This window comes from Eumetopias jubatus, unplaced genomic scaffold (genome assembly GCF_037043125.1).
Source record: "Eumetopias jubatus isolate StellerSeaLion01/CBP00866 unplaced genomic scaffold, mEumJub1_p1.0 scaffold_2, whole genome shotgun sequence".
NCBI lineage: Eukaryota > Metazoa > Chordata > Mammalia > Carnivora > Otariidae > Eumetopias > Eumetopias jubatus.
The window spans coordinates 55743823-55756493 of NW_028274808.1; the positions used below are offsets into that span (position 1 = coordinate 55743823).

Sequence of the window (12671 nt, forward strand, 5' to 3'; positions counted from 1 at the left end):
TTGGTCTCCAAATGTCTGAATCCAATGTCTGTACTTGTGTCTGGGTAACAATTTAAATCAAAACAGTGTGTTAACAAACTTTTGAGGTAGAAAACCTTAAGCCCAGCAGTTCGAGAATGCATTCAGTGAGCTGAGTCTTACCTTTCTGTACCCCCAGAGCTGGTTCCCCTTCATGCCATGACAGTCATAGAGAGTGACTGCACTGTTGTGCGAGATTGCATCGAAGCAGAATTTTCGGGTGTGCAGTGGCTCACCGGGTCGAATATCTTCTCTCCACCCAAAAGTAAAGAGCTAGCAAAAACAACAATAGCAGAAAAGCTACAGTGAGCTTAATTTGGAGAGTCTGAAGGAGGGGGGAGGTCTTTTTAGCAATGTGGAATTTGTGCTTTGTGATTTATCAGAAAGGAACTCCATCTAGGCATAATAGAGGTGTTGAAAAAGGCACGTATCAGAAAGCTCTGTAGCAGCAACAGTGGAAACTTTGGCCTGGGCTGCCAAAAAATACAAATGAGGGGTTTCCAATTAGGTCCCAGGAAAAATAACAGAGCGGTGGCATGGAAATAAAAGAGAGAAAGGGAGGGAGGTCGGGGGGAGTGGCAAGGTGGAAGATGGAGGGGTAAGGGAGGGAGAGAAAGAAGCTCTTTAATGAGGCTCTTTACATTCTTCATTTAGATAAAATGTTACTGGATCAAATGCTATGCAGTTAGCTCAAACAAGCAGATTGACTGCAAAAAGACCAGGAGCCGAGTTGAGCTGGATGGATGCCAGCAGTTTGAAAAATTTTATTTAAATAGAAGCTAAGCTTAATGACGTCAGGAATAGGCAAATTAATTTTTTGGGGTTGGTATGAATAATTCAGTGGGGCAATGTAGAGTTTTGGACTGTAACACACAGTAAGAGATACAGTTTACACACATACACAGATTCCTCCTTCCCAGATGAAAACAGAAGCTTCAGGAAAGGATATTTATCCTTACTGCTTTTAATGGACTCTGCTATTCCATCCAATCTTTTCCTCGTTTAGTCCATTCTATCTTATCCATCCCATTCTATTATTTGAAAAATGCTACTTTGGAGGCCCTAAGTGGATTTTAGAATATATTGAATTAAGAAAAAAACACTTCTGTAAGGGTGTATTTTTTTATTATTTATTATTTATTATTTTTTTAAAGATTTTATTTATTTATTTGACAGAGAGACAGTGAGAGAGGGAACACAAGCAGGGGGAGTGGGAGAGGGAGAAGCAGGCTTCCCGTGGAGCAGGGAGCCCGATGCGGGGCTCGATCCCAGGACCCTGGGATCATGGCCTGAGCCGAAGGCAGACGCTTAATGACTGAGCCACCCAGGCACTCCTGTATTTTTTTTTTAAACAACATATTGCAACTTTATTAGATTTTCCTATTTTACTGGCTGTTTGGACTCAACAAAGGTCTTAGTAACCTGTCACTTTAACATCTTCACGTGTCACTGTACAGAACACAAAATCTGATGAGATGGACCCAGTCAACCTGTCGAACAGAACAACTGTTAACATCACAGCTGTGGTCATGTAGTGTTTTTATAATAATTCAATTGCAAACATAAAGATAGTGTCATGTGCAGGTTCTCTGCTGCTATGTAAGACCTCATCCACAAACAGTTTACCAGACCAGGCCTAGTTAATACAGATCCCAAAAGATGCCATGAACAGGGAAGGCAAAACTCTGCCTCATATTTAGGATGAGCAAAGTAGCAAGTCTATGAAGGGGACTTTCTTGAGTTTGAGCTGGTCAGCCATCTGAGGAGTTCGGTAGGAGAAATCCTCAAGGAAGTGGGAAAATAGACTAGATGAGACCTATGCTTTCTTCCAGTTCTAAAATTTCAGTGAGGTTATGTAATTCTTACAATAGGGCCGATTTAAGGCGGCCTATGTGAGGCCAAGCTGTGAATTGCAAGACAAAGAGCTGTCCTGTTGATACACAAGCCAGCAGGCTGCTGAGCTATGTATAGATAATACATTTGGCACCGACCAGGCCCTCAGAATATTTCAGTTTTTCCCTCCCACCTGCGTAAGAAAATGTAGAGAATCTGGCAAAATACCGGGAATGGCTACCAAAAACAGGGACGTGGGGGGCAGACTGCGGAAAACTTGAAACACTGGGCTAAGCAGTCGGAAGAAAATTGGAAAGAAATGCTGTAAATCAGACATAGGAAAGTGGATTGCCTGTGTAATGATGAGTGACTATATTCTGTTTCCCTGCAAGACAGGACACAAGATAATGCTTTAACTAGAAGGACGAAGGTTTGAGGTGAGGGCTGTGGAAGAGATTCAGGAAGAGGCGTCTTGTGGTCTTTTTTCCTACAGCCCCCCTTCCCTCCCCACCCATATGATGGTAGACTGAGACATTTTTAGACTCATTTAAATCCCATGCAGGACAGAGACTTATCAAGGAAAAGTGTCGATCAGCTAGGTGTTTCTGATTCCATCACTCTCTTCAAGTCAGAACTCACTAGTCCCTTGGCTTCTGAAATACTGGGTTCCTGTTCCTCTGTTCTTCTATCTTGCTCATGTCCCTCTTGGATCTGTCTTCGACACAGGTGCTGCTTAGTGTTCTCCCTTGGACCTTGTCTTCTACCCCTGCTGGTTGCTACTGTGCATGCTCAGTCCAACTCTCACCAACACATTGATAACTTATCATCTGTGATGTATCCAACTCCATGTAGGATTTCACACCGCATGCCCCATGGACATCTCACATTCAAAATATCCTAAATTCAATTGATTTTCTTTCCTTCTAAGCCTGTTCCTACTCCTTTATTTTGTTTTAGTCGGTGGTCATAGTATTCACGTGCCAACCTGGGAGTCTTTCGTCTTTTAACCCCTTTGTCTCCCTCACCCTCATTCTTTAATCAATTAGCAAGTCTTAACCATTTTTGTCTCCCAATATTGCTGGAAGAAGTCTCTTCCTCTCTATTTCCATTATGTTTGCTCTTAATATTTCTTGTCCGGACTACTGAAATGACTTCCTGATTGGTGTCTTTCCCACCTTCCTTCACAACCGTTTGACTATGTTACCTTTTGGCCTAAAATCTCACCATGTTTTCGCATAATCCTTAAAGAACACAATACAAACTCTTTAATGATGTGGGAAACAAAGGCAGAAGAGAAATTATTAAATTTCCTTACTACCTAAAGGCTACTGACAGGTCCGTGAAACAGGTAGAATGACCTTCTTCTAGGGACTCAACTGCCTCCATGTTGACACTTTGCTAAGGGCAAAAGGAATCCTAACACGCCCCCCCCCCCCCCGCCCGATCCTGTAAGCCTACTTTAACATATAAAAGTTCCTTTAGAAATTTCCTTTATCTCTACCCCACAAGATATGTGTTGGCAATCACCCTCCAAGCATATGGCCCACCAATATACATCCGAAGGGTCAGATGACTAAGGTTTTATTAGACGATAATAAATGACTTTTCCCAACAATAGCTAGCCCCCTTGAGGTCCTGGAAACCTTGCTTCCAAAATTCCTTAGAGACTTCCGCTATCCCTCACCCACTCCCAACTTGAAAGTATACAATGCGCCGCTCCTCATGACCCCAGTGCTGTTCTTTCTGCTCCCCGTGCTTTAATACAACCACCTTTTTGCACCAAAGACGCCTCAAGAATTCTTTCTTGGCCATCAGCTTCAAACCCTAATGTCTTTCCTACATCATTTAACATATAAAGCATTTCCCACAGTCTGGCCTTTGCCATTTTCCTCCAGCTGCAACCCTTTTCCCTTAGTTTATGTTCCAGCAACAACAAAACATTTGGAAGTTGCTAAGAGAGTGGATCTTAACAGGTCTCACCACCAGAAAAACAAATCCTGTGACTATGTGTGGTGATGTGTGTTAGCTAGACTTGCTCTAGTGATCACTTCGCAATATGTACAAACACTGAATCATTATGTTGTATGATTGAGGTTAATATAATGTCGTATGCCAATGATATATCAGTTCAAGAACATTTGTAAGTCCTTGCGCTAATAAGGCTGTATTTTCCCGTCTGTGACTTTGTTTGTGAGAGTACCTGTGGTCAGGAGGAGGCCAACATTCCCCAGCCAACCTAGTTCATGCTCATCAGTTCTTTGAGGTTCAGTCCAGATGCCCACTCATCCAAGAAGCCTTCCACTTCAAACCCTTTATTCCTTCTCATCCTTTACCTTATTTCATCATGATCATCCATCTATGTCTCTGTATGTCTCACTAGACAGTGAGAACCTTAATGGTTGAAATCATGTCTTTCTGATCTCTGCATTTCCAGCATCCAGAACAATTCATGATGTATAATAAATGTCCAAGAAAATTTCTATTGAATAAATGAAAACTTGCACTCATTACATTAACATGAAGTGCATGGGGATAGCTGACAAGACTAATCAATTAGTTTTTTTAGTCCTTCAAATGAATTTGTGCTGTTTGTGTCCAATCACAACAATGTCAACAATAATATTATTTTTTGAACTTTCATCTTCAGTGATTCTGGACTTGGTTACGTATTACTGAAATAGAAACTTCCTGTCCTACAAACCTGTCGTTGGCACTGATTAAGTCTTAATTTCACTTAAATATCACATTTCCTTGGTACTGTAAGGAGCCCAACCCATGCAGGAACTAGTGGTCTTGATTGGTTTTTCCATTTCCCTCTCTGCCTCAGCTTCCCTTTTTGGGTACACATAGAAGGCTAGAGCTGAAAGGGACTGTCATCATTACCTAGCACAGTTCCTTATTATACAGTTGAGGAAAATCAGGCCTGGAGAAGTTAAATGGTTGGTCGCCACCACACTTCAAGTGTTCAGTCTTATGTGTTTTTTTTTTTTTTAATTAATTAATTTGAGAGAGCAGCGGGGGTGGGAAGGTGGGGGGCTTGAGGGAGGGCTAGAGGAAGAGGGAGAGGGAGAGAATCTCATGGAGGGCTTGATCTCATGACACCGAGATCCTGACCTGATCTGAAATCAAGAGTACCCTGCTCAACCGAATGAGTCACCCAGGCCCCCTGGCTTATGTATTCTTTTTTTTTTTTTTAAGATTTATTTATTTATTAGAGAGAGAGAGAAAAAAAAATGAGCAAGTGGGGGGAGGGGCAGAGGGAGAGAATCTTCAAGCAGTCTCCCTGCTAAGCGGGGAGCTAATGCAGGGCTCAATCCCACCACCCTTGAGACCAGTACCTGAGTCGAAACCGAGTTGGATGCTTAACTGACTGAGCCACCCAGGCGCCCTGGCTTATGTCTTCTTTTACAGACAGTCTTTATTTCTTTTTTTTACTTTTTGCTTTCTTAATTTTTACTTTTCTTATTTTTCATTAAAGGGATCAGCTAAGTACAAAAGAATTCCTGTGTTAAAGCAAACATCAACAAATTCTTCTCTTGATAGACCTATTCATCTATTGTCCCAATTATATCCCAGGGCTCCTTAGGGCACTTTTATTCTCGTTCCTAGGTTTGTCATTGTAGTGCAATAATCATTCTCAAATTTGTAGATTGGTTGTTAGCTGGTAGTTTCCACAGTGTTTTATGCTGCATCATCATCATCATCATCATCATCACATGGTGATTACTTTCCTGTACCCCAAGTGACATTTCCAGATTATATCAACTGCTTTATTCTTCAGCACCCACCATTAGCTAAAATTTTTCTCTCTTATGTCTTTGAAATGCTTTCTATTGCCATTTATCTTATCCTAATGGCCATGTCAATCCAATCAGGCACCAAGGCTTTCATTCATTAGGCACACTTTCTCCTGTGCAATTTCGTCGAACCAGAAACGAGCAGACATTATGAATGTATTTTCATTGTTTGCATGTGATGATGTTATTGTGACATTTGTAGTTTGTCTCTTACCTTTGGACTGTTCCTTACTGATGGAAGGATTTAAATTTCCTTCAGACTTCCTGTACAATAACTCTTGATTTTTTTTCCAACCTCAAATCCTCAGTTTTAGAGTAAATTGACGTTAATCTCTCCACTTGCCACTTTTAAATATAGATCCAGAATGATACATAACTCGTACTTCTTCGCTTTACTATCAATGTGGTATGTGTAATGTTGCCCGGGTTTATACCGTGTCTTATGAATAAGCTCAACTAGACTTAGTACTGCAAATACACTTATCACCCTGAGCTTGCTACCTGATTTGAGAAGATTGAAAATATTTTTCTCTCCGTTGGGTGGTTCTATTTTATTTCCTTGTTATGCGGTTGGCAGAAATCTGAGGTAGTACGTGTTCTAGTCGGTACCCAACTCCGTTCTGCGAGTGAGGTTGTGTATCCTGGGAACCGGTCCTTTACCGCATACACGGACTTGCTCCCATCTCTGTGCACATCTCCACTCCAGGTCTTGCGAAGGGAGACCTGCTTCCTCAGCAGGAGGAAGCCCTGCTCGGCCACAATACTTCCTCCCCAGCATGAGATCAGAGTCTTCTGCCCGGTCCAAACTGTAGGCCACTTCCTCCCTTCCCTTTCCCTTGGACTCCTAATGGCATTTGGAGGGTATTCTTTCCAGACCTTACAGTACTTATTAAGTTCTCTCTGCTTTTTCTTTCTTTGTCCCTAAAGGAAACTGAAAGCCAGCACACAATGCTACAGTGATCTCAAACAGCTAAATAGAAGGCCCTGGAAAAGTGAATCACACAAATTGCTTCCTTCACAGAAGCCAAATTAGACATCACTGGTGTTCTGCAACAAGAGCCATTTTCTTATAAAGGTGCTTCAGTGGACGATCCTTCATTTCCCATGTAACTATTTTGTTTATTCATTTGTGTTTTATTTTTGCCATTTGTTAAAAAGGATCATTTCAACGCTAATAAGTGCACCTTGTGGTCTTTGAATGCTGTTGAATAAAAAAGAATACCTATAACTTTCCTGCTCTGATATACTTCTTTTTTTCGCCCAGACATTTTAATTTAAGTGGAGAAGAATGAGTCTTAATTCATATAAGTCACTGAGTAATACAGTGAATAAAGCTTACAGCTAATTATCGGAAAAACAAAGCAGCTTGTCATGTTTTAATCACCAAGCCAATATATGGTAATACGTATTTCAAAGATGATTCATTTTTTAACCTCCTGTCAACTTTGTTTAATCTCCCTGTAGCTTTGTTTTCAGTATCTCTAGAGACCAGGAATCTTTTCTGTATTAACTGGTCTTTTTGTGCGTCATATAGGCGTCTGCTTGTCTGGTGCTGCCCTCTGGTGACCATTTTTTGAATTACATGAGATAGATTTTAGCAGTTCGGCATGAGGAGGGAAAAAGAAACCATTTTTATGCAGTGTAGCTGGTTTTATTTACATTTATTTTAGGGATGTCAAATAAAATCTGTGATCCAGAGCATATTTCGTTCTAGAACATTCCAGGGGATAGAACTATGAAACCTGATTCAGGCATTCAGGCAAGGCATACTTCCTATCAGATGGCTGGCTAGGTGTGTTTCCTGGTTGGGCTGCACAGGGTAGAGAGGGAGTTAGCCCAATAGACATAGATTTTCCATATGGCATGCTTCTTTTTCTTTTTTCTGTAAAAAAGTATCCTTTTCCACTCTAAATGTGGGTCCTACTGATAGGCCTCTGAAGCCTTCTCTCTTGCTCCTAGGCTGAAGTCAGAATTGCTTCTTGGAGGTGACAGGCCAGACTATTGCTCACATCCCTAGTAACATTCCTGTGGTGTTTACCGAAGGAGATGGGGGAAGGAGGGGCAAGTCAACTTTTGCTGATATTCATTCCCATCAGTAAATCCTGGAGCTGCAGAGCTTTTTTATAAAAAAAAAAATTTTTTTTTTTAAATTTATTTGAGAGAGAGAGAGAGAGAGAGAGAGCACAAGCAAGGAGGAGGGGCAGAGGGAGAAGCAGACTCCATTTTGAGCAAGGAGCCTGACGTGGGGCTCGATCCCAGGATCCGGGGATCATGACCTGAGCCGCCGGCAGACGCTTAACTGACTGAGCCACCCAGGCGCCCCTGCAGAGCCTTCCTGAAAACCCATCTGATAGGTGTCTGCACGCTGCAGGATATATTTGAGTGAATGATAAATAGTATTTGGTTTTGGCAGCTGCCTTGGATCTGAGAGAGTTTTCTAATTTAGTGTTAGTATAAAGTGGTCCGGGGGAGGAGATGTCATGAAGCAGAAGGGAAAGTACCTTTATTTTGCCCCTACCACACGAGCAAGATGCTCTTATATTGTAGACACGGTTTATTCTCACAATAAACCTGTTTGTGGGGTGAATATTACTGTCCCTATTTAGAGGAACCCCAGCTTGGAAAGATGTAACAATTTCACAAGGTCACACAGGTTAAGGGGGCTGCAATCTAGGTGGGCCTGACTGGAAGGCCCACGATCCTTCTGGAACACCATGAGGCTGTGGCTCAGAGTGCAAGGGCCAGATGACCGATCAGGGAGGGGCAGTGTTGGTTCATTGACTGTTGGCGTTAATTCTGCGCTGTGCTGCGCACTTGGCTCCGCGCGGCGTTCCCAAATCACGCTGCTCTGCACTGTGGTGTTGGCCACATGCGGGGTCGGATGGGACAGCGGGGGGAGGCCAGGGCGGGGGCGACATGATGTAGCTCCGCGCACCCGAACGGCTCTTTAAGATCCTAGGCCGGGCATGGTTTGTCTTCACTAGTTTCCTATACAAGATGGGTCCTTGAGGACCATAGCTATAGGAGAGGACTCAAGCCTTACTGGAAACTGCTTGTCTCCTGTTTCCGGTTTTCATAAGAGAGGCATTTTGGAAAATTCTGGAAACAAAGCACAGGCAGTTTATGCTGTCCTGAACGGGGGACGTGGCCTTTCGCAGAGGGAGGGGGCAGTAGAATAGGGAAGGGGCTTTACCTGTACCTGCATATTTTATTCTTTTAAAAAATATAGCACGAGCTGCAGATCCTTGTTCAGTCTGTGTAATGACTGTGCCGAGGTGTGTTATAATATTTTTTACAGTTTCCTATTTGATTTTTTAAAAAGATTGTATTTACTTATTTGTCAAAGAAAGAGACAGCACGAGCAGGGGAGCTTCAGGCAGAGGCAGAGGGAGAAGCAGGCTCCCCGGGGGAGCAAGGAGCCCCATATGGGGCTCGATGCCAGGACCCTGGGATTATGACCTGAGCCGAAGGCAGACGCTTAACCGACTGAGCCGCCCAGGCGTCCCCCTATTTGATTTTTCATAATTAAACATTAAGAAAATAAAAAGGGGCAGACACAATTCCACCCACTATCTTTTCTCTTTTGCAAATGACACAGTGTGAGGAAAGTCCCTTATAAGAACCATCTGTTTTCAAAGGGGGTCAGGAGTCGCAACTCACTTAATAAACAGAATTGCCCTGAAATACTTTTCAATCAAAGGCAATAAATAGGTCCAAAGTATCCCAGGAAACCCATGATGGGCTGTTACTGCCTCAAAGTTGTCCTTCATGTGTAGGATGACTGACTGCTACAGCAACAAGAGGGGTATGTAAACGGTTCTTTTCAATATATCGCCAGAGGGGAAAGCAAGATGAGATAAAGTCGCAAAAAACTTACAAAATAACAGAGTCTTTCAGTAAAACTGTGAAATTTAGTTGGAAGATTACGTAGCACTCTACAGGCTTTTCCTGGTTTGAAGACTACCATTCTGGGAAAGGAAATATACGCCTAGGACCTTTCTACCATCCTTACTACTACTAAAAGCACATTTTTGCACACGATCTCAATTGATTATCCCAGCTGCTCTGAGAGGAAACAGAAACCAAGAAGGTAAGTAATTCACCAAACAACAGAGCTGGCTGGTGGCAGAAGCAGGACCCCACTGCAGGTCTGACCCGTCCCAGTTAGAGATCTCACCCTACGCTTCCATGCCTGCCTCAGCTCCGCTTGCTCCTGTCACTTCTGGTTGCGAACCTACCTGTTCATGAGACCATGTCCTTTCAGAACCATCCTTGACACAGATGTCCAGTCTCAGTTCAGTGCCTGTGGCTCCATGCTTGCTGTCCACGCAGAGATTTGCTGCCACGTTTCGAATCTGTGGAAAGAAGAAAGAATGAGCGTCGGGCTGGTTTTTCTTGCACCCCTAGCTCCTGGCAATCCTGGTATAGATTCGGTAGTTATCTTTTTAATCTATTTGAGAAAGAGCAAGGGGGAGAGAGAGAGAGAGAGAGCGCGCACAGGTGCACGTGCACAAGCGGGGGGAGGGGCAAACGGAGGGGGAGGGGAAGCCGGAGAAGCAGGCTCCCCGCAGAGCAGGGACCTCCCGATATGGGACTCGAGCCCAGGATCCTGGGATCATGACCGGAGCTGAAGGCAGACGCTTAACCGACTGAGCCATCCAGGCGCCCCTCAGTGGTTGTCTTTTAGATTACATGATTCCTGAACGATGTTTTAAATTTATATGCAATTTGTGGAGCAAAATCAGGGAATTAACTGTAATATGGCCTAGTGGGCAAGTCAGGGAATGTGAGATGGTTGAAGAGCGAGGCTGCAGCTGGGGCTGCCGCAGAGGACTATGGGATAATATAAGGCGGGGAGCAGCCTCGTTCCTGACTTCCGCAAACTGACGATTTCTTTCTTCAGGGAGTTCCTAACTTGGGATTTGTTATCTTCTTGCTCCAGAGCATCTGCTACCTTTTCCGCCTTAGCTGGGAGAGAGATCCAGTATGAAGCAGGTGATGGAAGTTGTGCGTGAGAGAAAAGAACGAATCACTGAGCCCCGTGTGATTCTGTGCAGGATGCGGGGACCATGTCCCGGTTTGCCTGGATGATCCCGGGCTACACCCGTGGTCATGGTGTAGCATTTCTCCTGGATGATCAATTCAGTGGCACCCTAGAGTATTAGCAAAATAGGAAAGATGGTACTATGGGTGCAATGCTGTGCTGGATGAAGATTCTCTACGGAAAGTCTGAACTCTGACAAGTTGCAGAATGGGAAAAAAGTGACCGATAATTCTTTCCACTTATCATATTAATACTGACATAAGGAACGGAGTAGTTAGGGGTGGGCCAAGAGTGGACTAGGAAAAGTATCAACAACAGAAATAGCAACAGAAAGAGTTTAGGCCATGGCCACGTGTCCCTTCTCAAGTCGGCCTGCCCGAGGATTTCACCAATTCTGCTGACATTGGAACAACGCCCTGTAATAGAGATGGATGTTGTTTATGGTTTGTTACTTAGAAGTCAACGTTTAGCTAAGCTCAGCTATCTCAATCCTTTTTATGCCTTTATATAGTTCTGGATTATAATAATCCCTTTAGGTATTGTTAAGAATGGAAACAAGAACAGGATGTACTCAGGTGATAATTTTAGTCAAGGCTCTTTTGCCAAGAATGAGCAGATAAGGATAAGGAGTCTGTCCAGAGCAGGATGGCTGAAGCAGGCCTATTCCTACCGGGATGGGGGCAAGAGGTAGAGAGAAGGTTGTAATGAAATATACTGAGTGTTATGAAAGGAATAAATGATGCCGGAGTGAGACTGTGGTGGAAGGAGTGATTTCTCATTTCACTTACTGTCGGAGTAGAGGTTGGTATAATGTCATTCGGGAGGGAGCCAATGGGGTAATCCGTTTCCTTATTCAGGGAACTTGACCACAGTGGCGGTTCATCACCCACTATTGGACCTCTACCTTCAGGGTCTCTGTCCCCAATGCCAGGGGAATGGGAAATAATGTAGGACACAGGGCAACAGTTTTTGTTTTTTTTTTTAAAGATTGTATTTATTTATTAGACAGAGAGAGACACAGCGAGAGAGGGAACACAAGCAGGGGGAGTGGGAGAGGGAGAAGCAGGCTTCCTGCCGAGCAGGGAGCCTGATACGGGGCTCGATCCCAGGACCCTGGGATCATGACCTGAGCTGAAGCCAGACGCTTAATGACTGAGCCACCCAGGTGCTCCACGGCAAAGTTCTTAACCTAGTTTGGTCTACAGACCTCTCTGAGAATCCGAAGAAAGCTATGGACACTTTTACAAAAATAAACTAATCAAGGAAGCTACAAGTGGATACACACCAGCACTTTTGTGTTCATCTTCCTGGAATCTACAGACGCCATGTTTGAACCCTGAATTAGGGAAAATGCTTTCCACCCACTCCTTGAAAACTACCTATATCCTTCCTCCTAGTAGCGTGGGAAATCCCAAAAGCCAGGGAATGAACTCAGCAGCTGTCAAAGTGCATTGGATTCACTCTCACTTCTCTTCACTTTTCTCGGCCTTCCTGAAACAAGTACCAGGGAGGAATTTTAGTGTGGGATCCGGGGAGCCAAGCTTCAAATCAGCCTTTTGTAAAAATCAATTCCTTGGTGTGTGACTGAGTTTCTTTGGTGAACTAGAAACACCCAGAAGGTCAAAAGTTTGCTTTTTCTGTCACTGACTTGAACCTGGCACGCTCTGCAAAGCTCCCCTTTGATCGCCTTATCTGAACCCAGGGTATCCGTTTTCTAAAGCTGTCTCTAACCTGGGAGCTGCCTGACAGAACTCTGGGCAGGACTCGCTTTCCATTGTTGGACCGTGTAACTCAGGGACTCGCTCTTCTTAGAGAACCAGTATCAGTGTGTGCCAAAGACACCTTCAGGGCACTATTGTTCCCTCTACTTGAGTCCGGGGGCTCGGATCCACATTTAGGAAAATATGGCTGCGGATGGTTTGTGGCCACTTGGCCACCAAGGGAGAAGTGTGCCCTTCTCTGTCAGCTGGCATGGTGCT

At 43.8% G+C, this 12671-nt stretch overlaps 1 protein-coding gene across 1 annotated transcript in view; it reads right to left on the reverse strand.

Annotated features, from left to right (window-relative positions):
• Positions 1–12671, reverse strand: part of GALNTL6 (polypeptide N-acetylgalactosaminyltransferase like 6) — a 1206234-nt gene that overhangs the window by 15276 nt on the left and 1178287 nt on the right. Inside the window, exons 10-11 of the mRNA XM_088019488.1 lie at positions 9887–10003; positions 142–291 (exon numbers count right to left, since the gene is read on the reverse strand). Coding sequence (XP_087875614.1) covers positions 142–291; positions 9887–10003 — 267 coding nt within the window. The remainder of the gene's footprint in view (positions 1–141; positions 292–9886; positions 10004–12671) is intronic.